The following is a 24,028-nucleotide window of genomic DNA, read 5'->3' on the forward strand; positions in this document are numbered from 1 at the left end:
TGTAACTCCACACCAGGGTTTCTCAGCTTCAGCATTATTGCCATGTATGGGAGTACATTTAACCTCTCCCCTCTAGATGCCAGGCACATCTCTGCCCTGTCCAGCACTGTGACAACCAAAACTGTCTCTAGATGTTGCCGAGAGGTGAGAATCAATGCCCGACAACTTCCCATTTACATAACTGAGGCTCCTCTGTGATCTCAATGCCTCACACCCAACTTTCTGACCATCACCCTCTCTCTCCAGCTTACTCTTTCTGTTTCTACACCCCCAAACAACTCCACCAAGACCTCCATCCACAGACCCACCACTCTTTCATGGTCTTTGCTCTCTTCCTTTCTCAGTTTCAATTCCATGATAAATCACTGTATTTTCTCCCCTGCCTCACAGGATTCCTGGCCCTTCTCTTTGTATTATTCTCTTGAGAAAGCCAAGTCTCACTTCGTGTCTGCACCAGCACTGTCTAATGTGGTTGGACAAAAGCACACCGTGAGTAGGCTCATTTTATTATTTTTTTCCTGATTTTTGAATATCTATCTATTTATTTATTTTTAATAATGTAATTTATTATCAAATTGGTTTCCATACAACACCCAGTGCTCATCCTAACAAGTGTGGTAGGCTCATTTTAAATTCAGGACCCTCTGTATCACCATGCTATCATAGGTTATCATCAAACTACATGTCTCTTGTCTATTTTCTCTTCAAAATCACTATTTCATACCTCTGCTTCCTTCAGACCCCCACCACTTCCTCCCCAACTTCAGTCTTAGCTGATGACCTTGATACCTAGTTCCCTCAAAATAAAAAGCAGAACGATCCTAAGAGAACTAACCAGCTACCCTAATCTACATTCCCATGCTCTATCTTCCTGCCTGCTAACCATAGATGAACTGTCCTGGCTGCCATCTAAAACCAACCCCTCTATTTATACACTAGCTGTCATCCACTATTGTCTACTTAAGGAGTATCATTCCAGCATTTCTCTCTCTCCCCGCAACATTGTCAAGTGTTCATTGCATATTGGTTCATCCTCATCAGAGTGTAAATGTGCTATTATTTCTCCCAACTTAAAAAACAAAACCAACCCTCTTGACCAGCTTCCCCTGACAGCCATCTTCCTATTTGTTCCTCTTTGTGCCAAAACTCCTCAAAAGAGTTGTCTATACTCACCCTCTCCAATTCTACTCCTATTACCTCTTTTGTTTTTCCTTAATTAGCATGCATCAGTGGTGGTCATTCCCCTAATAACGGACTCCTCTTAGGGTTTTTCTTTCATATAAGCGCTACAGTAAAGATACACGCCCCTTGTGATTCTCTAGCGTGCACAGACCTAACAGTGGAACTGCTGAGTTAAAGCTCACTCTTCAATCCACTGAAAATTGTCTTATCAATGACCTCCTACAATCCTAAATTCAGCAGTCAATTCTTAGTCCTCATCTTATTTGACATATCAGCATCATCTGACATGTAATACATGATTTTTAGCTGGCAAAACTAAATACAATTAGTGTTCTTCCTATCTCCTTCGTTATTCCTTCTCAGCTTCCTTTTCTGGTTCCTCCTCTTCTTCTCTATGCTCATTCTCCTAGTGACCTCATATAGTCTCCTGGCTCTGAATACCAGGATATGTCAATGATTCTTAAATTTTAATATTCTCCCCAAACTTTGGTCCCAAACTCCAGACTTATAGAACCCACTTATTAAACGTCTCCACTTAGATGTCTAACAGATATCTCAGATACAATATATTAAAAAAGGAAGTCTTAACCTTCCTCCCCAAACCTGCTCTATGCAAAGCCCTCATTACTTCAGTGGCAGCTCCATTCTTCCTGCCTTTCAGGCCAAACACCTGTAAGTCGCCAGTACTCCTCTCATACCTCCTCACATTTACACAACCATGTAGCTAAATCCAGAATCCAACAGCTTCTCAGCACCTTGAATGTTGCTACCCTGGTCTGAGCCACTAACCTCTCTCATTTAGATTATATATAATATAATATAATATAATATAATATAATATAATATAATATAATATAATATAACTTAATATAATATAATATAACTTAATATAATATAATATAATATAATATAATATAATATAATATAATATAATATTTTATTCAGATTTTAAGTAATCTCTATACCCAATGTGGGGCTCAAACTCACAACCTCGAGATCAAGAGTCACATGATCTACCAAATGAGCCAGCCAGGTGCTCCTTGTCTAGATTTTGAAAATAAACACTAGGTGGTCAATGGGTGAACAAGCAACAATCTTTGCTCTCAAGGAATTCAGTAAACAGCAACCATTTGACAATAGACTTAAAAAAATTTAAACTTCTCATAATAAACACATGTTCTTAAAACCAAGAGCTAACACATAAGTGGTGGAACAGTGGTATTTTCACTGAAATCAGAAACCAATCAAAGGTGCTTTATATTACTAGATCACTTAACACTCTTCTGTAAGTTACGACCAACACTATACAATATGAAACATAAATAACAGAAAGGAGCAAATAAATTATTTTTATTTGCAAGCAACAAAATTATATACCTACAAAAATTTATGAGAATAAAATTAAGAACTCTTGGCTAACACACAAGAATTCAGCAAAACAGCCAGATTTGAGATAAAAATAAAATTCCACAGCTTTCACCTCTACCAGCAGAACACGTTTATAAGATACAATAGGAGGAAAACATTGATCCACGACATTAAGAAAAAAAAGGTCAAGCACATAAAACAGTAAAACACATTATCAAACACTGTGTAGGCACATATGAAAAAATGAAATAAAAAGAAAAATGCTTATGATATGAAATTAAGTATAAAACCCACGTATAGAACCACGTAGGGGATGACACATATATATGTGTATATATATGTATATTACACATTCATGCTAACAGAGCAAAATCTGAAAGGGCTTGTACTGAAATAATAATCATTACCTCTGAATTTTAAGAGGTAATTTTCATTTTCTTCTTTACAGTATATTTCCCAGATTTTCTACAATCATCATGGAACACCTTTATACTTAAAGTTTTTATTTTTCTGAGAGGTATTATTTAAGCCATAGTACCTATTTGGAAGCTTAACTAATCCACAGAAGTATTTATAATTACCTGCTGAATCTGTCAGAGGACTAAATTTACAAAACCACACTTTAGTTTTAGTTTTACAAAACCAGTGTTTGTTCCTCTCTCAAATCTGAATCAGTGAACTCACTAAGGTTATATCTGAGAAAGATGAGACTGTTATTTGTGGATGCAAAGAAATGTATGAATAAATACTATGTGTTAGCATATTATATTTATTAAGATATGATAATGTGCTTTGGTAGACACTGTTAATATTAAAAAGTGGAGTTGGACAGTGTTAGTGGCATAGTGTGACAACAGGAAAAATCTTTTATCTGTGGGACATTGCTGATCTTTTGGGAACTGAATGTCTGAATTTGGCCCTAAGAGCGCTGAACATACTGAGTTAAGTCTCTCTGACTGGACCAGTGGAGCAGAAAACCAGAATAAGCATTTCAACCATTTTGCGAGCTGGTTGTGATTACTGTGCCAGGTGACAGGTTTCATGGGGTTTTTATACATAATCTATGATTACAGTTAGGTCTCCATAATAATCAGCTTAATTCCACCATTATGTAAATCATTCCTCACAGACATACCCAGGTGGAGAGGGAAGAAAGACTGCAAAGCAAGAACGCTCAGGAAAAGGAGTGCTTTGGTTAAATTAATGTCCTATTAAAAAAAAAAATCCCTGTGATTCAAGCCTGAGTTACGTGACCTGCTTCACCGTAAGAGATTGGTGACATTAGGCTAATGAACCAGGAGCACGCAGTGCCTCAGGCGACACCCAAACACCCACTCCTCTTCTTTTCTTTCTTTTTTTTTTAATGTTTATTTTTTCAGAGAGAGAGAGAGACAGAGGATCTGAAGTGGGCTCCGCACTGACAGCAACGAGCCCGATGTGGGGCTCGAACTCACGAACTGCAAGATCATGACCTGAGCCAAAGTTGGACACTCAACCCACTGAGCCACCCAGGTGCCCCACACCCACTCCTTTTCAAAGCTGCAGAATGGACTGAGGCAAAGCGGGGTTGGGAGGAAACAAGGTCACACCATGACACTGCCATAAAAAAAATAACATGAAAACTATCAATTTTGTTGTTTTGTTTTCACCTAATAATGAAAAAAATCTAAGAAGTAAGAGGTTCAAGTTAGCTGACACTTTGACAAATGTTTATCCTGAGGCAGAAGACATTTTAAGGCACTCTAATAATAACATAAAAGTAGTTGACCAAAGGACCTCACTCACGAAAATAACAGGTATGAGGGGGAAAAATTACTCTAAATAATAGTAATGCTTCCACAGAAAGTCTTATTATTTTATAATATTCTTCTTAAAAATGTGAAACATTATTTTCAACGTATTGAACAGACTTTATTCCTTGCATTAGTTCTTGTGAAACCAGTGGCAGGACAGGGAAAAAAATCACGTAGCCCTACTATCCAATTAGCTGTTCTACTTTGGGGATGACTTTAATTCAATCTCACAGCACATCTTTTATCACTGATGCGTCTAATCAGGAACTGAAGAAAACTAGGCTGCTAAGAACTATGATGAGGTGTTGGGACTATCATTTTTTTTTTATCTAATCTGGAATTTCCCTCCTTACAAGTTAAAACTCATTTCAAAATCCAATTTTAATTTTATCAATAAATGGCAGCATGTCACACAGTTCAGGGAAGGACCGCTGTATTTTTCTAGAAAAATCAGGCTTTCTGATTTGACAGTATGTAATCTCAGTCCATCCGTTCACAGATTGTTCAACAAATCCTGAGCAGGCACCTGCTATGTGGGAGGACTTGCCTGGTACCGTGCTGCACCTGAGGCAGCGGCCACTCCTTTCCCGTGTCTCAACGTGCAGATGCAGAAGCGCAGGTTTTCTTTGCCTCATTTTTACAAAAGAATCTCCTCAGAAAATCCATTCAATGCATCCACTCAGGGTTTGGGTCTACATAAAATTACTACCAAAGAGACAGAAGGATGGTTCTCGTACATCGTATTTCCACTAACTTATCCCATAAATACAAATTAGAGTAATCGCACTTCAAGGGAGCACCCTTTTCACAGGTAGATTAAAAGGAAGCTTTCACATTCTTGCCTTTTTTGGCCCCACTGCTTAAAAGCTACCTCCAGACTCTGCTAAATACTGTGCCCGTGACCCAAACAATCCTGGAGGACACTGCCAGCTTGCAGGGCAAAGATATTTTTGCACCCTTGCCTTACATTCTCCTTTGAAAGCATCAGAATTTCCCATCTGGCTTATCCACCATGCCAGAGAGAATAGAAGTGTTACTCCCTACAGGTTGTTTAATTTACCCTGGGACAAAATGAGGACACTCTTTATCCTATATGTAGGTTGCACGCTTCTGAGGAGATGAATCCTACCTTCATAGACAGTACTTCGAAGCAAACTACTCTAATAATGATCATCACCTCCTCTTCTCTCTTGTGCCCTAGAAAGGGTTTTCTTCTCTTTTTGCTAAAATTAAAATGACACTCCTCTATAATCAACTCGTTCATTTCTACTCACTTCCCTTTCCCTTCCTTGAGAAGAAGTTGTGCACATGAGTCCATTAACCTGGTTCCATGTGGCTGCAGCTGAAGAAACATGGCAGTTTTATTTCACAATGATTTTTAAGTTCTCAACGAGCAGATAAGACTTCTCTCCTCAGTTAAGGGAAGCTGAGCAGTCAACAAAAACTTACATCTTTTCCCAGTACTCTGAGCTCAAACTGTGTCTCCTTGAAGTGAACCTTTGTAATCCGTGGCCTGAAAAACAAAGCAGATGGCGGTGGTGGTGTAGTTTTTAAGAATTAATCTTTCAGAAATTCAGAGAAGTATCCAGTGGGAAAAGACTGGCTCGTTTCAGTTTCTGTATATACTGCTCCAGTAATTGTAGACAGTTCCCTGTATGTCATTTGCTCTGGACACTTTCCTAAATAAAATTCCATTTTCATTCTCCTGTACTTCTCCAGTAGATACAGACAAGCTTGGAATCCCCAAAGTCTCAGCAGTCTGCCTTCCCAGACACAGTGTAGGGCTACAGGCTCCCAGGCCCTCCAAATGCCTCCCGCATTTAGAGTTAGAACTCAAAGTAGTCCTGGGCCCACAGCCCACCAGCATACACTGGAATGGATAGGAAATCCTACTACACATAATTTGCATGGACAAGAGAGTCCAGAATCACAGTACCTAAAATTTACAGAGAAAATACATACTAAGATGCACTGGGAGAAAATGTATACCCAGTTTTACTCATTTATTTATCAACCACTGGAAACGTACCTGTTTTCACTGACAAGTAAGCCCCATAAGCCTAGTATATACAGCGTATAATTTTAATACTAACTCTGCCCTCAAGTTATACTTACCAGAAATACTTCCCCACTTGCTTTTTATTCTTGTAGACAACAACACCGACTGGAGTTAATCCTAAGAAATACTCAGATTTGTTTTCTCCCTGCAAAAACAAGCATATGCCTATTACCCATGAATGTATTCATGTCACAGCTCCTTGTCAAACTGTAATTGGCCATACAAACTTAATATGTTGTATTAATATTGGGTCCAGTTTGTCAAAGACATCAATTTAGAAAGCTAGCTAAGCTATGGTAATAGCTAGCTTGCTGCTCATTTTTTTTCAATTTTTTAATGAAAATTTTTCTTAGTATATTCATACTTAGAACTTCAGTTCATTAAAAGAACCTGGACTACCAATCAGGCCACTGATCGACTCACCCCACACTGCACCTACAGTGCAGTTCAACCCTGGCTGCACATTAACTGAAATCACCTGTGCAGCTTAACATGCTGATGCCCAGGTGCTACCAAAACCAGTTAAATCAGAATCTGTAATGAAGGGGCCTAGGAATCAAAAATACATAAATACTCCAGGTGATTTCTCCTGTGCAGCCAAGGATTGAGAACCACTGGCTTCTATCAAGAGTTCCTTCCCAAGGGTTGGCTCATCTCGATCTTATTCTTAGATGTAGATAATCATGAAACCTGGCTTTCCACCACCCTTCTCCAGAAAGTTGAGTTCAGGCAGCTGCCTTCAGGCACACACCTGGATTTTCTGATGTTTCTATCATGCTCCCTCCTACTTCCATTTGTGACTTTACTACTCAAAAGAGTTAAAAATACATCTCTTCTGGTAAAGACTGAAGACCCTCAATTTCCAGGAGATGATAAATCCTAATTAAGAAAATGAGATTCTGAAATGACAAAGTCACAAACACTGTGGGTAATGAAGGACATGCATACGTCTGTATGAATTGTATTTCTACTCTAAGGTCAAATAACAGCCTGTAAAGTCATACTCCCAAGAATATAAGACAACTCATGTATTTTTGCAGAATCCCAGCTGTTGCCCACTTTCAGTTCTGAAAATTCAATTTTAGAGGAATGTATGGAAGATTCTACTGAATCCAGCTCATTTGCCATAAACTCGTACCATCCACAAAAAAAAGTGTATATGAATTAGGATAAGCATTACACAAAAGCAGAGCCATTTTTCAGAAGATTCTCTCTTTTACACACTTGCTATATATTTCTTAAAAAACTAAAAGCTCAACATGATTAATGTGGCTAGAAGGGAAAACAGTAACTATTCCACTAAGTTTTAGAGGTGTTCTTAAATGACAGTAGTATAGAGCATGTAATGATGTAATGAGATTGGAATCTAAAATATCAAGAAACTACTACTTGACCCAAACATGTAACTTTTATTGCCATACTAACAGTATACCCAGAGGTGCTTCTAACTTTTTACGAAGAAAACGAGAAGATTTCTTGGTTTAGGAAACTCTGACGAGCAAACGAATATTGCAAAATGCATCCATAAATGAGTTAATTGCATTATGGTAAGTTTAATCAGGGTTCCTTAAAAATCACATTCCATAATTTAATTGACCTTGTCTATAGAAAATCTTGAGCAATTCATTTTGTGTAAAGAATAAGGCACCTGGCTCATTTTCTCAAATCATCAAATTTGGACTATTGCTAACTCAACTCTTACAAAATGAAAGGCAATGGCATTTCAACCTCACAGGCAAAAAACTGTCAATTGGTAACCTTTGAGAAATGGTTTCAAGGTTAAGACATGGCTCCAGAACACTCAACACAGATTTAGTATAAACTCTGTCTATATTCAGCCAGTGTTCATCGGCCACTAAAGAAAATTTGCAAAACCATTTCTAATGCAGTGGTGATAACTATAGTAAGCAGTAACCCTAATATTGAGAGAACCTGTACATCCAACATAGAACCATCAACACCTGCACCTACACTGGTGCCTAAAGGCTACTTTTCTGGTAAGGGATTTCACGAATGCTTTTCGGTCATAAAATCTATTTTTGGAAAATCCTCCTGTTTTCTGTCTCATACAATCAATTATAGACCAATTTTAAATTGTTTTGACGTTTAGCTAAGCCCTATGGAGCTGTTATCCAGATTGTGTTTTCAAGCCCAGTTAATTGTTTTCTACACATGGAAATATAATCACAGACTTTTAAGCAAAACTCATTAGGGTTTAATCCATGCAAGAGATGCTTTGTGTTCGAAAAACAGATGAGAAAGTATCATCTGCTTGCTAAACAACAGGACTACAGCTTTCCTTTGGGAGTTTCGGTGACTTTTTAAGAAAAATGTCATCAGCTTAAAATATCTCGTATTAATTAAATGTTACTCACATAGACGGGATGGAGGTCAACGCCATACATCTCCAGAGATTTAGCAGTCCTCAAGTAATTCAGCTCTGCTTCAGAAGGAGCCTGACCCCTACACCCAGCATAAAAACAAAGAGCCTTACTTTACTAATAGGTACTGCACTTACAGGATATGAGAACCAGCTTCACCATATTCACTGGAGAAATAAATAATCCTTTGTCCTAATGCAAACTTAAGTCTTAGTATTTGAAGAAGTCCCTTGCCTTCTTGGTGACAAAATTTTACACTCTGAGGTGAAACTTGTATTAAGTTAATTTCATTTACCAAATCTGTTTTTGCTCATTATAGCCAATCCCAATGTCCCAGCTATATTAAAAATTCTGTTTCAGAAACCCTCAAAGAGATTCAGAATATAAGCACTTGAATTAAAGAATATATCCTTTACAAAGAGTAAAATGTCTCCATGCACCAGCAGCTCTCCATGAGGAGGAAAAGGAGAATAGTAGTGGGCAGGGAGAAGAGAATGGGCTCCCCAACACCTAACTGGGGTCTCTCCCCAACACCTAACTCAGCATCTCCTGACTACGTATGTAGTTTGAAAATACATTAATATTTATAAATTGTAAGAATACTTGTCATTTTCTTAATACAAAGTATAGAAATCATCCCAAAATCTTCATTGGTGATAATTACATAAATGGTATTCATTCCTAATGAGTGTGAGCATCTGCCTGGAATCTCCATGGATGAGTGGAACTCTGTGTGTGTGTGTGTGTGTGTGTGTGTGTGTGTGTGTGTGTGTGTGTGTGTGTGTAAGAGAGACAGATTTTTAGTTAACAAAAGGAGCTATGAATTTTTTTAATTAATAAATCCTGCTTTGATGCATCCAAAGTTTCAGCCATGGTACCCTGGAAAATCCAGCAATACACCTCAATTTTGAAATCTATAAAGAATGTTCATGACAAATTAGACACAAGAAAGCTACTAAATCTTGATCAAGCTTTATTCTCTTAGAAATAACAGTCACACTGTCAATACCATCACATAAAACATGTAAGGCCCTTTACCCAAAGCTCCTTGATAATTTCAAAAATGTAATTGTACTTTTAAACTCCTGGAATTAGTATTCTCAGAATGTGCCAAACACACTGCCCTTCATAATGTTATAAGAGGCACTCTCTTAGCATCCACTTCAGGGAAACCTTAAAATGAAGGACTCTATAATCAGGCTTAAGAACATTCTGGTGCATGCTAATACAAGATGGAAAGCCTGGTTTCTCTGATTACAATTCAGCAATTGACTTCTGCTGCTACTCACTGAAACAGATCCTTTAGGCAAACATTTTTTGTTGACCAGATTAATTCTACTTTTTTTTTCTTAACTATAATAGATCTGAAACCAAGCAAATTCAAGAGGGAATGTTACATAAGAGGGAATAAAGCAAAATTAATCAGTATAGAGGATTTAACCAAAATAACTATAATTAAATTATAACTTCAATGCTGCAGGCCATTAATTGAAAATCCTACTAGGGGAGTGTGTATATTCTCAGAAGTGCATGTGGTGTTAACATAATACCCTCCAAGGTGTCATCATGATTTCCAGATTCATTGCTGTAGACTGAATAGGACTTTGCTTATAACTGTAAAGAATTTACATCTTTAAGACAGACCCAATCCAGAATACATTAAGGCTTTTGTGGTTTTAAAATATACTTATAACTAGAAGAATAAATTTCACAAGGTACTGATGACTGAAAAAATAGCAAATTGCAAAATAACAATATATACAGAATGATTCCGTTAATGTTAAATCATACATACATAAATCTATACAAAATAAATTTTCTTTATGTGAATTTATGCATAAAGAGAGGTCTGGAAGGCCATTAATCAAAAATACATTGACGTTAGGTTTTGAAATTTACTCTCTCCTTTACATTTTTAAAGTTACTTGGGTTTTCTATGAGCATTTTAGTGTTATAAGCAGTAAAAAAAAACTTAAAAGAAAAAAATACTAGAATGTTCAAGGCATATGTGAAGAATTTATCATTCTAGAAACTTAAGACTACCAAGAGCAAAAGATGATACTTAATGGATGATGTAACATAAGACATGATTTTTTTTCTAGCTTTGGTTGTATATCAAATACAATATACAACACTGTGCAACTTTAAGGAGTACAATGTATTGATTTGATACACTTATATATTGCAAAATGACTACCAACATAGGGTTAGCTAACACCCTCATTTTGTCACATGATTACATTTCTTTCTCGTGTGGTAAGAACATTTAAGATCTACTCTCTTAGCAACTCTCAAGTATATTGATGGTTCTTGAGGGCATTACTCAAAGTGAAATACGACAGAGAAAGACAAACACTACGAGAGCATTTGAAGTGGAATCTGATAAAGCCAACCTCATAGAAACAAAGACTACAATGGTGGTTGCCAGGGACTGGGGATGGGGGACATGGCGAGATGCTGACTAAAGAATATAAACTTTTGGTTATAAAATGAAGTATTGGGGATCTAATGTACAGCATGTTGACTATAGTTAATAAAATGTGATTCTTACATTAAAGTTTTATGAATCCTTTCTATGGCTTCTTCAAGTTCTTCCTTCTGATCAGGAACAAACCGGTACTCTGACACATAACCTGCAGTATGCTTATATGGGTCATAATCTCCAAGCTCAGCTAAAAAACAAATTGTATTTTTTTCCACTTTAGAACAATATTCCTAAAAATACTCAAAAATATTCCTATAATGCCAAAAAATTTTCTTCAAATGTCTTATTAATAAATTCATACATAACTAATTTTAACAAAAAATGACTGGTGAGTATATATGAACGGTATAAATAAAATCTTGTCTTAAGAACATAAGTTCTGTATTTTTGCTTTCGGAAAGACTATAATTATCATTTTCATTTCAATTATTCTTACCAGGTTGCATGAAATAAAATGGCATAAATAGAATTTATTGTGCATATATTAGAAAAGCTAGAGGCAAAAAACAATGATGATGTCAACATATCCTCTCAGAAAAAGGCATCAAGAGCATGTGAATCAAAATGTATATGCCCCAAACAGCGGTCAGGGAAATTTAACATAATGCTGTATATTAGTTTATACAAAGAAGCAAAATCAAACCAGAAGCTCATCATATTACATTTATTAAAGTTTTCCTCCCTATGTTAATCCACCTTCCAAGTCCAACCCAGTTCACCTATGTGCCATTTTTCCTAGGACATTTTTTTCCACACCATCTCTGAACTGGAAATGCCATAAAGGCAAGGAAAATGCTGTCTCATTGCCCCCATCCCTGGCTTCATTCTTAGAAAGGACTCAGTATTTGTAAGTGGAAACATCCTCAGCCTCCAAAATGACAATGCAGTGTGGAGCTGCCCCCACATGGTTGCCATATTGATGCCAAGAGCTGAAGCGCAATGAGTGACACATGTGTGCCACACCCTGAACCGTCACTGGCATCTGACCACATGGAATCTTCACAACAGCTGCCTGGGAGCAATGTGATCTCTGAGACAAAACAGCTTGGGGGATCAATAAAACTCAGGTGGGATGTAGACTAGAAGGGCTTTTCAGACACTCCACCTAATTAAGAATCAATGCTGTTCCTGTGACTAAAACTCCAATGTGACCTATTACAAGGGATATGTAACTGGTTTCACTTTTAGCTCTTCTGAGAGGACACTGATTAAAACTTGAATTTTGACTAAATATTTTTTTAGGAAAATATCACTTGATAAGAATAACTTTAGTACCTAAACTTGCTTAAAAAGAAACATTCACATTTTTTTTCTCAATATGCTTTAGTGGAACCTACACTGGATGGCATATGCTCCCAGCTGAGCAGCGATGTTGACAGGGCAGGGCAGCCGGCCCTGAAGGACATCTTGCTTCACCTGCAAGAAAAACTGATATCTAAAAGAGAAATGGAAAAAAGAGATTAATGATATCTTACACTACCCAGACCTGAAGTTTCAGTCTCTGATAATCACAGCAACAGCCAATCACCTTGAAGGAAAATAAAGCCACTTCTGTGCTTTTATGAGGGGGCTGTTGAGTGAACAGGAACTATTTAAACACACATAAGCAATACGGGGTAGTGGCTCAAAAGTGTAGGCTCTCAAGTGAGACTGGATGGATTGCTTCCCGGCTCCAGTATTCATCTGGGCAGCTACTGACCCTCTCCAACAGCCAGTCTCTGCACCTGCAGAGCTGGGACAGCGAAGTGTCTACACCTCACGAGGTCAATGTGGAAGTTACATAAAAGCTACTCTCACCATTCTCATTAATGCCACTGCCACTACAACTATGACACGGTCTTACTGGTAGGAACAACCTTTACGATGTGTTACCTACAGGGTCTAAAACCATGGGTACAGGATAAAAAGGTCATTATGGTGCAATTCCATCAATTCTCATGCCCATTATCTATGGCTTTGTTCATTCCATTTGCCTAAAAGAACCCGTTAGAATAGTGCCACCCACTGTCCCAAATACTGTTAATATAGTAACTCATTCTAAGTGTTTTACATACAGTAATTTATGTTAAGACTTTAAAATAGGGCCAGTACTATGATTGTCTCCATTTTGCAGAATGAAGTAACTAATAGACACAAAGAGATGAAGTCAAGTGTCTCATCCAAGATGTCACAACTAGTTAAGCAGCAGAGCCAGAACTAGAACCCAGGCAATACGACTCTAGAACCTCTTAATCAGGATGCTATGCAACTTGGGCTGGCTTGCCCTCCTTCTCTCCCCCATCCAGTCTTTCTGCCTGTGGAGTGAGGGTGAGAGAAGCCAGAGATACATGAACCAATACAATGAACCATCAACACCGTCCTCAGCCACCATTACCTACAATGCAGCATGCATTCACACACTCATGCATCAGGCTGTGTCCTTTGTAATTTCTCTTTCTTTGCAAGCCAACTCTTGATGTCACTGGGAAGGGCAGGAAAAGGGCAAAGGAAATGAATTATAAAAGTCAGCTGTGTTAAGTTTCTTTTCTCCAAATGCTCACAACCAAAAGCCATAGTGAGGGAATCCAAATGTTAGATACTACTCTGATTATTTCTAGAAGACTGGACCAAGTTTGATTGCATCCACAAGCTTAAGAGATAATGTTCTTAACACCTTGTGTTTCCTGAATTCCCATTTTAGTAAACAGCACCACAGTCTCCATATATCCAAGTAAGAGAAACCTACCAACAATATGCAACCCTGGCATGTGCATTCAGTCACTAAATCTGTTGTCTTTTGGAATCTACTCCAGGTCACTATCCACCGGATTTCTGAAACCTTCAGTGCTCTGCCAACATTCACACTTATGTCCCTTCCAAACAACCTTCCCGAAAAATAGATGAAATTCTTAACAGAAAAATAGGATCATATCATTCCCTGGAAAAAATAAGACCTTTAAAAAATTTCATTTTGCTTTCAGAATAAAATTCAGATCCTTAAGAGAGTTTGTGACATGCAGGCCTCGGTCTTGGAGGGGCCTGCCTCAGTCTCCTTTGCAAATGGGCTCTATGGCCTAGGGTCCCCATCTGCACCCCTGCCACTGGTGATCATGCACCAAGGCCCACAAGAGGTGGCTGCACTGGTTTCCACAGGCCCACAAGTGACAGCACAGCAGTCATCCCCTCCAATGGCTCCCTCCTGGCCATCCACGATTATTTCCGGTGCCACCAAGGTTCCATGTCCAATAACAGCTCCTGGGAAATGCAGGGCATCCTGGAGAAGCCACGCCTCACCACCCAGGTCTCCCCAACACCAACCCAAATCCTGGTAGGCAAGCTTCTTTTTCACCAAGTCCACCCTCCAGTCCATGGCTACAGTGTTGGGAGTCCCCAGAATGCTCAGAACCTCCCTCAGGCCTCCAGCGGCACCAATACCTGTGACCTGGCTCTGGAAGCCAGGAGGAGGCAACCTGGTGGCCAGCCTGACAAGGCCAACATCGGGCCCCAGTCCTGGGTGGCCACCAGCAGCCAGCAGGCTTCAGGAGGTGCTGGGCTCATCAGAGCCCTTCCCTCCCCTCTGCTACCCACTACTAGGCAAGCTGCAGCCAGCAAAAGTGGTTGGGTTCTTCTACAGCAAAACAGCAAAAAGGAAGTTGAGAGAACCCCACTCTTTACTCTCCAAGCCACACTCAAGCCTTCTGACACTCTGCAACCCAGTGGCTTGCACCAAGAGAAAAATAAACTACAACCAGTTTAAAAAAAATCCTCGGAAGACTTGTGCTTCTTGAGCCAAAATTTCTTGCCATTAACCAGTGACTATCTCTACTCCCTAACTTGCGTTTACTTTTCTAGCCCTACTTAACTACTCCCCATGCCCTGAATGCTCATCTTGGATATCACATCCACTTTGTTATAATCATCTATCCTCCCCTTGAGGAGGAAAAAAGCAGAGTAAAGTACTACTAGCAGAACTTAAATACAAAAGGTTATACACTGAAGACACATTTTGCTAGAATTACTACTGCTTGTTGGAAATTAACATTTATTTAGCTACACTCTCTCTATTGTTAACTTGGAATTTCTTTTCCTGAAGTGTTTTTTTTTTTAAGGAAATGGGTCACAGATGCATATTTGTCTTGTTCTATTAAGACTTTTATAACATCTGACTGAACAGTCAAATCGCTTGCCAAATACAGAAACAGAGGAACCTAATCCCACAAGAGTTTGCTTCAAAGAGAAAAGGAAAGAGAAACAGAGGGGGATGAAAACACAAAGAACTGAAACTGAGAGAAAGGCAAACAGATACAAAGAAATGGACCATATCCCATCAGTGACTGTAGTCTCAGTATATAGGTCTGGCACATAGTAATTGCTCAATAAATGTTGACTTGATGGATAGATATACAAATGAATAGGTAGACAGATGGCTGAAATGGAAAAAACTGAACACTCTTTGCTGTCTCTGAGAAATTCACAAAGAAAAAGAAAAAAGGACATCTGTTCAAACTTCTCTGGACAGCCTGCCTTTTAAAGATACCAGAGATCTTTAAGTCATTGTATTAAAGAAAAATCCACTAAAATCAAAAGACAAGTAAACTATTTTTAATTAAGAATTTGCTTAATCTTTATCACAGCAAGCATCATATCAGTTTTTTATAAGACAAATTCATGATACAGTAGAATCATATTTCCATATACTAAACAAATATTTTATCATTATGTCAGGGCCTATTTTTAACTAGCTGCATATAATGTATTTTGTCGATTTTATGGGACTTAGTGTACATTTAATATTTTATTTAAATCACAAATTTAGAGTTGGTGAGTCTTTCCCTCTGTTACTCTGCTTCAGGCTATGATTGGATGCTTGAATTCTTTTTATCTGTGGTTTTAATTAGGGGGAAACTGCATGCCAGTTTGCCTAGGACAGATCTTCTTTATGCCTGTTATACATGTATAACTATTAACAGCTCTTCTCATCATTCTCCAAAGTGTGAGGGTTTTGATGATCAACTCTACTGTGACCCTGGTTATACTATACCCCTATTGGAGAAAAATGGAACACTCATTAAAGATGATCCACTTAATAAGGAAGCTTTCCAGGCATTCTGGTGCAAAGAGGCTTCTTAAAGCAGGTATTGGTTATATTTTCATGTAAATTAATATCTTGGTGTACACACACTGTCTTCCAAGCTAGATCATGAGCCCTGGGATAAAAAAGCTGGGTCTTCCACCCTGTCCACAGTTACCCCACTACACCCAGTACAACACAAGTGAAGGGCTTAAAATATCGGCTTCACGGTTTTCTGCTTATCTGACATTCACTGCAAAGAGCTGAGCTGACACCAACGATGTACAAGCTGTTGAGCACCATTAACAATTTAGCAAGTATCAAAGGTTTGCTTCAAGAAGGGGCAGAGACACCCCATTCTTTCCAGAACCCAAACACAAGGTTCCCTGAAATTCAGTGGCCAAAGATGCTTACACCAACATGCCTGAAGCGCCCCTTCCAGCGACTTAGGACCCGGTGAGAAAACAGCAATCTGGGGACAGGGAGAAGTCTGATTTCAGTGCCAGGTAAATTTGACACTGAAGAATCTAAGAGGAGAGTAGCTACCTACAGGGAAGCAGGATTGTTTTCTGCCTCCCACACAGAGGGAACCTAGCATGTGATAGGAGCCTAATCATTTCAGATAAAACTTCACTGTGAAGGACAGAGGAAAATGTTTATGATACACAAAATATTGAACATTGCAGGGGAAAATGGCATGTATTGCTTAATAAGGAGAAAAATAGTAGAGGAAACACACATTGATTCTCAAGAAAAAGTGGCAAAATCAGGAATAACACTTTCATCTCAAAAGTATAAAACTGATGATTACAATACAGGAACAAGTAGCAATAATATCACCTTACATTTGTATAATCCTTTAAGGTTCACAGATTTCTTTTGCATCCATCCCAAAATGTGACCCTTGTCTCAACTGTGTTGTATCGAAAACCCTTATCCTCACTTAGAGGAGACAGAAACTCTGGACATGAACATGTAGCTGCAGGCCATTCAGCTGGTAAAGAAGCCAAAACAAACTAATCTTCACAAAGTGAAAAATAGGAATTTCCATATTAAAATAATAAAATTAAAAAAAATAAGCTTAATGTCAGTCTCCAAAGGCTGCTCTAAAACATTACAAAACAAAATTAAAAAATCAAATACCTATGTTAAAAAAAATTTTTAATGTTTATTTTTGAGAGAGAGAAAGAGAGAGAGCACAAGCAGGGGAAGAGCAGAAAGAGAGAGACACAGATTCCGAAATAGGCTCCAGGCTCAGAGCTGTCAGCACAGAACCCGACACGGGGCTCGAACTCACAAACCATGAGATCATGACCTGAGCCGAAGCCGGACGCTCAACCGACTGAGCCACCTAGGCGCCCCCAAATACCTATGTTTAGAAGTTAAAGAGTGTCCATTATGAACGAGTCATTTGGAACATTGTTTTCTTTTTCAGAAACTGTTCTTAGATCCTTGAAGGTTCAGAAAGCTTCCAGCGACATCACAGATAGGGTCGTCCAGCAAAGCAGTAGACAGTCTCTCTGTCCTCCCTCTCTGCAAGACTGAAATTCTCTCTTGGGTCACTACTGAATCTCCTTGGTACTGAGGGCACTGGACACAGTGCTCCATGTAGTTATTAAATGATGGTAGCTGAATGAGTGAGTTCTGTCCTTACACACAAATTCAAGAAATGTAGGCAAGAGGGCAGACGTAGGAGGATTCATAATTAAATGAACAACTATACCCAGAAAGTTGTGACTAGTGGACTGACTTTAAGCTGGAAGACCCATCTCAGGGCTCCAATCCAAGCTGGTCTTTTCCTCCCTGATTTCTTAATCAATAATTTGAAAACATAAAGTATTTATCATTATTTTTACTTCAACTACCCCTATCATCTATGGAACATTATATTTTGGTGTTAGGGTCAGTGCTTGGCCTGTGTATCATCTTATATATTCCTGTCATTGTCTTCTTGAAAAAATACTTTAATTCGTTTTTGCAGATGAGAAAACGGAGACTTTAAAAGGTTACATAGTTTTCTCAAATTTACACAGCTAGTGAGTGGCAGAGCAAGGATGCAAACCTCAGCCTATCTAATTCCAAAGCCTGTCTTCTTAACCAAAATGTGTGTTATGCTTATCAAGTGTGCAGGGGATACAGAGCTATAAATGATCCAGAATATGTGGAAGGCTGTTGTAATATTTTGAATCAGAATTAAAAATAAGCTTAACAGATACCATGAGGACACAAATTATCTAAAGAGCCGGTGAAGAGAAGAGACTTTAGATAGCATTAATTTTCATGTCAAAACTTACGAACAACCCAAGAGCCAATACACAGTAGGCTGGAAGAGTTTTCCAGAGAATTGAAGCAAGATAAATGTTCAACTTGCAAATGCTGACCTAAGTATACTTTTCCTTTAATAGCATATATTGGGAGATTTGGGGTTTGGGTTTTAGTTTCACTTTTGCCAAAATCATCTCAGGCAATTGACTCCCTTTGTAAGGTCCATGATGCCTATCCATTTAAATGAACCTATTCATGCAAATTAATGACTTAATCTTCAGGACATTCTAAAAATCAGTATGTAGTGAGATCATATTGAGTCATATTAAACTTACCTAAGCTCAACTATATGCTCTGGGCAATAAAAATAAATTATTTTAGGTCATGGCTACTAGCTGGAAGCCAACTCTGTAATTTGGTTCTTAGCTACACGATCTGGTCTAATATGTGAGGAAAAGAAGATTGTAGGGAATATGTCGTGAGGTTGTACGTTACCCACAAATCTGTACATTCTGCTCACGAGCTGGTAGTAGATTCTGAAGGGAAATTTCTGTTCATAATATTAGGTGAACAGGTTTAAAATAATGCATTCTAAAACAAGCATTTCTCTCCTTATGAATAATAAATCAAGTATCTTTTGGAACCCAACCCTCACTCAAGATGTAACTCCACTGGCCTGCTGGAGCGAGGAGAGAATGAAATAGTAAGTGCTACCATTTATCAAGCACTTGCTGACCAAATGCAGCCAACTAACACAAGCTTTACATTATTTTTAGTACACCATTTCATGCTTACAAAACCTTATGAGACAGGTAGATCTCCAAATTTACAGTTGAGGAAAGTGAGGCACAGAGAGGTTACTGACAACCTCAAAATGAAGGACTTTCCTGGTATTTTCATAAAATGTTATTTCCTTGCAATTTCCTAATAAGTTACAAACATGGGTGTGTGTGTGCCTTTGTGTGTGTTTACCACTTGGACTCAGTTTCCCCATGAGCCCATAACTCAGAAATCCCTCAACTGCAAAGATTATTCACGAAGCTCTAATGTAAATATGACCCCTCTCCTTAATTCCTTCCCAACACAACGGCCCTTCCCCCATAGAGGTGTGCTCCTGGAAGGCCTCACAGGACAGCCCTCCTTTAAAAGTGGTCCTTTATAAAGTGGAGATGGAAGATGTGAATGAAGCTTGGCACAGTTCTAAAAATGAGGCCTAATTACAGCACTCCAGAGAAGCACAGGAAAGGTCCACTTCGCCTCCTCTTTTCTCACTCTTCTGAGTGCAGTCCAGAATCAAGACAAAAGAATCTAAGGAAAACCACGAAAGGATGGAATAGGAACAAAACCACAGACCACCTTCGTTATCAAAGACACAATTTCCAAGGTTTTGAACAACGCATTCAGCTTTCCTTGAGCCAGTGATACGGGTTCACTAAGAAAGCTGACCACTTAGAGTTAAGTCAGGGAAAATGCTTTTGTTTGCTACCACATACAGTCTAGTGGAGTTCAGTGAAAACCTAACACTACTGCCTGCTCTTTATAAGCCACTTTCAAATGTTGGCATGGACTATTTTTAATAGTATAATCAATACCAACTGGAAATTCTGCCATAAACTGAAATAAAATATTTGATGACAAAGGTGAAAGAATACACTGTGAAACCCTGCTGTTGTTGTTGTTGTTTTTGTCCTTTATACTGAAAGCAATTATCTTTTCATTTCCTGTGGAGATAAACAAAAGCCCTGGACAACTCACATTTAAGCTATAACCAAATAAAGAGAAATAACTGGCTCTTCAAATTTGTATTTACATATGCAAACGGAGTATCAAAATATCCTTCTTTTACACAGTTCAAACGGCTACTGACTACAAAGGCCAAATGCAGTCTTCACAATAATGATACAGAAATATCCCATCACAGCAGATGCAAAATCTATCATCATGTCACCCGGGTTCATGCCATTGTTCACACACATCTATCATCAGACACTGATCTTCCTCATGCAATGCTAGTTTAAATTTAACTCTCAGTGGAGATGCATTACAAAACAAGGTAGACACACATCCAAATGTTTGACCCCAGTTTGTATTAAATAAAGCCCTCTGTATATGCCATACATGAATTGTTCAAAAGCAAAGTCAATACTATACCTGGTTATTTCTTCTTTAAGCTTACACGGATCTTCAGCATAGAATTTAATACCAAAATACAAAGTATATGGAGGTCCAGCTAAAATAAGAAAAGTTAAATTTCATATTAAAAATTAGTCAAAGTAGAAGTGTAATATCATACAACTATTAAAAATTACACTCACCAAAAATATTTGCAAACTGCATATTCAATAAGGGGTTAATACCCAAAATACATGAGGAACCCCTACAAGTCAATAGCAAAAAACAAACCACCCAATTTAAAAATGGGCAAAGGACCAGAATAGACATTTTTCTAAAGAAGACATACAAATGCCCAACAGACACATGAAAAGATACTCAACATCACTAATCATCAGGGAAATGCAAATCAAAACCATGAGATATCACCAGATGCCTATAAGAATGGCAATTAGCAATAGGACAAAAGTGTTGGTGAGGATATGGACAAAAGGGAACCCTTGTATACTGTTGCTAGGAATGTAAATTGGTTCAGCCATTATGGAAAACAGTATGTAAATCCTCAGAAAATTAAAAAGAGAATTACAACATGATCCAGCAATCCCACTACTGTGTATTTATCCAAAGGAAATGAAATGAGGATCTCGGGGATGTATGTGCTCTCCCATGTTCATTGCAGCATTAATCATAATAGCTAAGATATAGGAGCAATGTAAGTGTCCATCAGTGAACTAATGGATACTATCTATATATATCACATCACATCACATCACACACAGACACACAGACACACACACACACACACACACACACAGGAATATTATTCAGCCATAAAAAAGAAAGAAGCCTTCTCATTTGAGACAACATGGATGAACCTGCAGAACACTATGCAAGGTGAAATAAGCCAGACACAGAGAAAAACTAATACTGCCTGATCTCACTTATATATGGAATCTAAAATAGTCACATACATAGATGCAGAGAGTAAAATGGTGGTTGCCAGGGAATCTGGGAGGGAGAAATGAGGAGATGTTGGCCAAAGGGTACAAAGTTTCAGTTATGCTAGATGAATGAGTTCTGGGGATCTAATGAACAGCATGGTGTCTACAGTTAATGATAACATGCAAACACACACACACACACACACACACACACACACACATACACGCATGCACGCAATTATGCAGAGGTGACAGATAAGTTATTTAACTTGATTGTGATGATCTTTTTATGATATATACATATATTGATCAGCACGGGAGTTTTGACCTGCTCCGTTTCTGACCTGGGTTGGTTCACCCCTCCTTAGGCAACCTGGTGGTCCCGTGCTCCCGGGAGGTCACCATATTGATGCCGAACTTAGTGCGGACACCCAGTGGGCATAGTGCACTACAGCCCAGAACTCCTCGGCTCAAGCAATCCTCCTGCCTCAGCCTCCTGAGTAGCTGGGACTACAGGCGGGTGCCACCTTGCCCGGCTCATATATTGAAACATTCAACTGTGCACCTTAAATTTACATAATTTTTATATGTTAAAGGTACCTCAATAAAGTTGTTTTAAAAATTACACTCATGGGGCCCCCCCGGGGGCTCAGTCAGCTCAGCGTCTGACTTGATTTCAGCTCAAGCCATTATCTTGTGGTTCCTGGAATCAAGCCCCACACCAGGCTCTGCGCTGACAGTGCAGAGACTGCTTGGGATTCTCTCTCTCCCTTTCTCTGCCCCTGCCCCATGCACACACTTGCTCACTCTCTCTAGAAATAAATAAACTTAAAAAAAATTATACTAAGAACTTTTAAACACCCAAGAAAATATAAAATAAAAAATAGGATTGAGAATTATGTAACAGTAGGACAACTATTGGTATCTAAGTAGGTACACATCTATGTGTTCATGAACACAGGAAAAAAAGAGAAGATCAAATATATCAGAATGTTACCAGTTCTTATCTATGGTTAGTGAGGTTATGCACAGTTTTTATTTATTCATAATTTTCCCATTTTCACATTTTCTACAACATACATGTATTTTTCTTCATAATGAAGAAAAGTTAATGATAAAACAAATGGTTTTTAAACCACCCACCTATTACTATTGCAAAAAGTACAAAAATATGCATCTGTAAAAAGCTGATACAAATAAACGGATATAGTATCCAAACTTAAATGCTTAGCAGCAGGTGGACCGTTTATGTGAACCACAGGAAGTATATATGGCACCCTGCAACTGTTTAAATGGGCAGAGGGAGAACTCCATGTGCTGACTGGGAAAGATTTCTAATCTATTTCTGATGGCAGAAATATCCCTTTTGTGAAGAAGAAATTATCTATGAAAATATGTATTCTACCCTATAAGAATACACAAGAAAAGACACTGGCAAACTTTTTTTTTTAATTTTTTTTTAACGTTTTTATTTATTTTTGAGACAGAGACAGAGCATGAACAGGGGAGGGGCAGAGAGAGAGGGAGACACAGAATCGGAAGCAGGCTCCAGGCTCTGAGCCATCAGCCCAGAGCCCGACGCGGGGCTCGAACTCACAGACCGTGAGATCGTGACCTGAGCTGAAGTCGGACGCTTAACCGACTGAGCCACCCAGGCGCCCCGACACTGGCAAACTTTGAGAAGCAGACCTGGAAACTTTTTCTCCACAGCTTTCATGAGGTATAACTGACAAATTAAATTGCAACACATTTAAAATGTGCTATGTGATGATTTGCTATATGTAAACATTATGAAAGGATTCGCCTATAACACATTTGTCCTTCACATATTTACATATTTACTTTTTTTTATTTGTGTGTGAGAACATTTAAATTACACTCTTAGGAAAACTAATAATTTTCTTTCCATATGTATCTCTAACCTTTAAAAAAAAAAAAAGATCATCAGTGAGGCTATGTGGTAGGATTATAAGCAATATTTGTCTCATTCCTAAACTTTTCTGAATCTAAGAATGTGGGTTTTTTAATTTTATTTATTAAAAAAAAATTTTTTTTGAGAGAGAGAGAGAGAGAGAGAGAAAGCAGGGCAGGGGCAGAGTGAGGGGGAGAGACAGAATCTCAAGCAGGCTCCGCACTTAGCACGGAGCCTGATGCAGGGCTCAATCTCATGACCCTGGGATCAAGACCTGAGCTGAAATCAAGAGTCAGACACCCAACCCACCCAGGCACCCCTGAGAATGTGTTCTTATATATTTAAGGAGACATTTCTCATCTCAGTCATTTACTACACACAGAAGAACAATGTGCACAAATACCAAAAAAAAAAAAACAATGTGCACAAATATATATATGTGGAATAAAGCTGGAATTGTACTTACATGGGGAAACATAA

At 38.4% G+C, this 24,028-nt stretch overlaps 1 protein-coding gene across 2 annotated transcripts in view; it reads right to left on the bottom strand.

Moving 5' to 3' along the window:
• EPB41L4A (erythrocyte membrane protein band 4.1 like 4A) overlaps positions 1–24,028 on the bottom strand; it is a 252,970-nt gene that overhangs the window by 87,099 nt on the left and 141,843 nt on the right. For both annotated transcript variants that reach the window (XM_042991272.1, XM_042991268.1), the window contains exons 5-10: positions 20,735–20,813; positions 12,606–12,703; positions 11,335–11,455; positions 8,778–8,865; positions 6,459–6,547; positions 5,793–5,856 (exon numbers count right to left, since the gene is read on the bottom strand). In XM_042991272.1, the coding sequence (XP_042847206.1) occupies positions 5,793–5,856; positions 6,459–6,547; positions 8,778–8,865; positions 11,335–11,455; positions 12,606–12,703; positions 20,735–20,813 (539 nt within the window). The remainder of the gene's footprint in view (positions 1–5,792; positions 5,857–6,458; positions 6,548–8,777; positions 8,866–11,334; positions 11,456–12,605; positions 12,704–20,734; positions 20,814–24,028) is intronic.

The sequence above is a fragment of the Panthera tigris genome, chromosome A1 (genome assembly GCF_018350195.1).
Source record: "Panthera tigris isolate Pti1 chromosome A1, P.tigris_Pti1_mat1.1, whole genome shotgun sequence".
Lineage (NCBI taxonomy): Eukaryota > Metazoa > Chordata > Mammalia > Carnivora > Felidae > Panthera > Panthera tigris.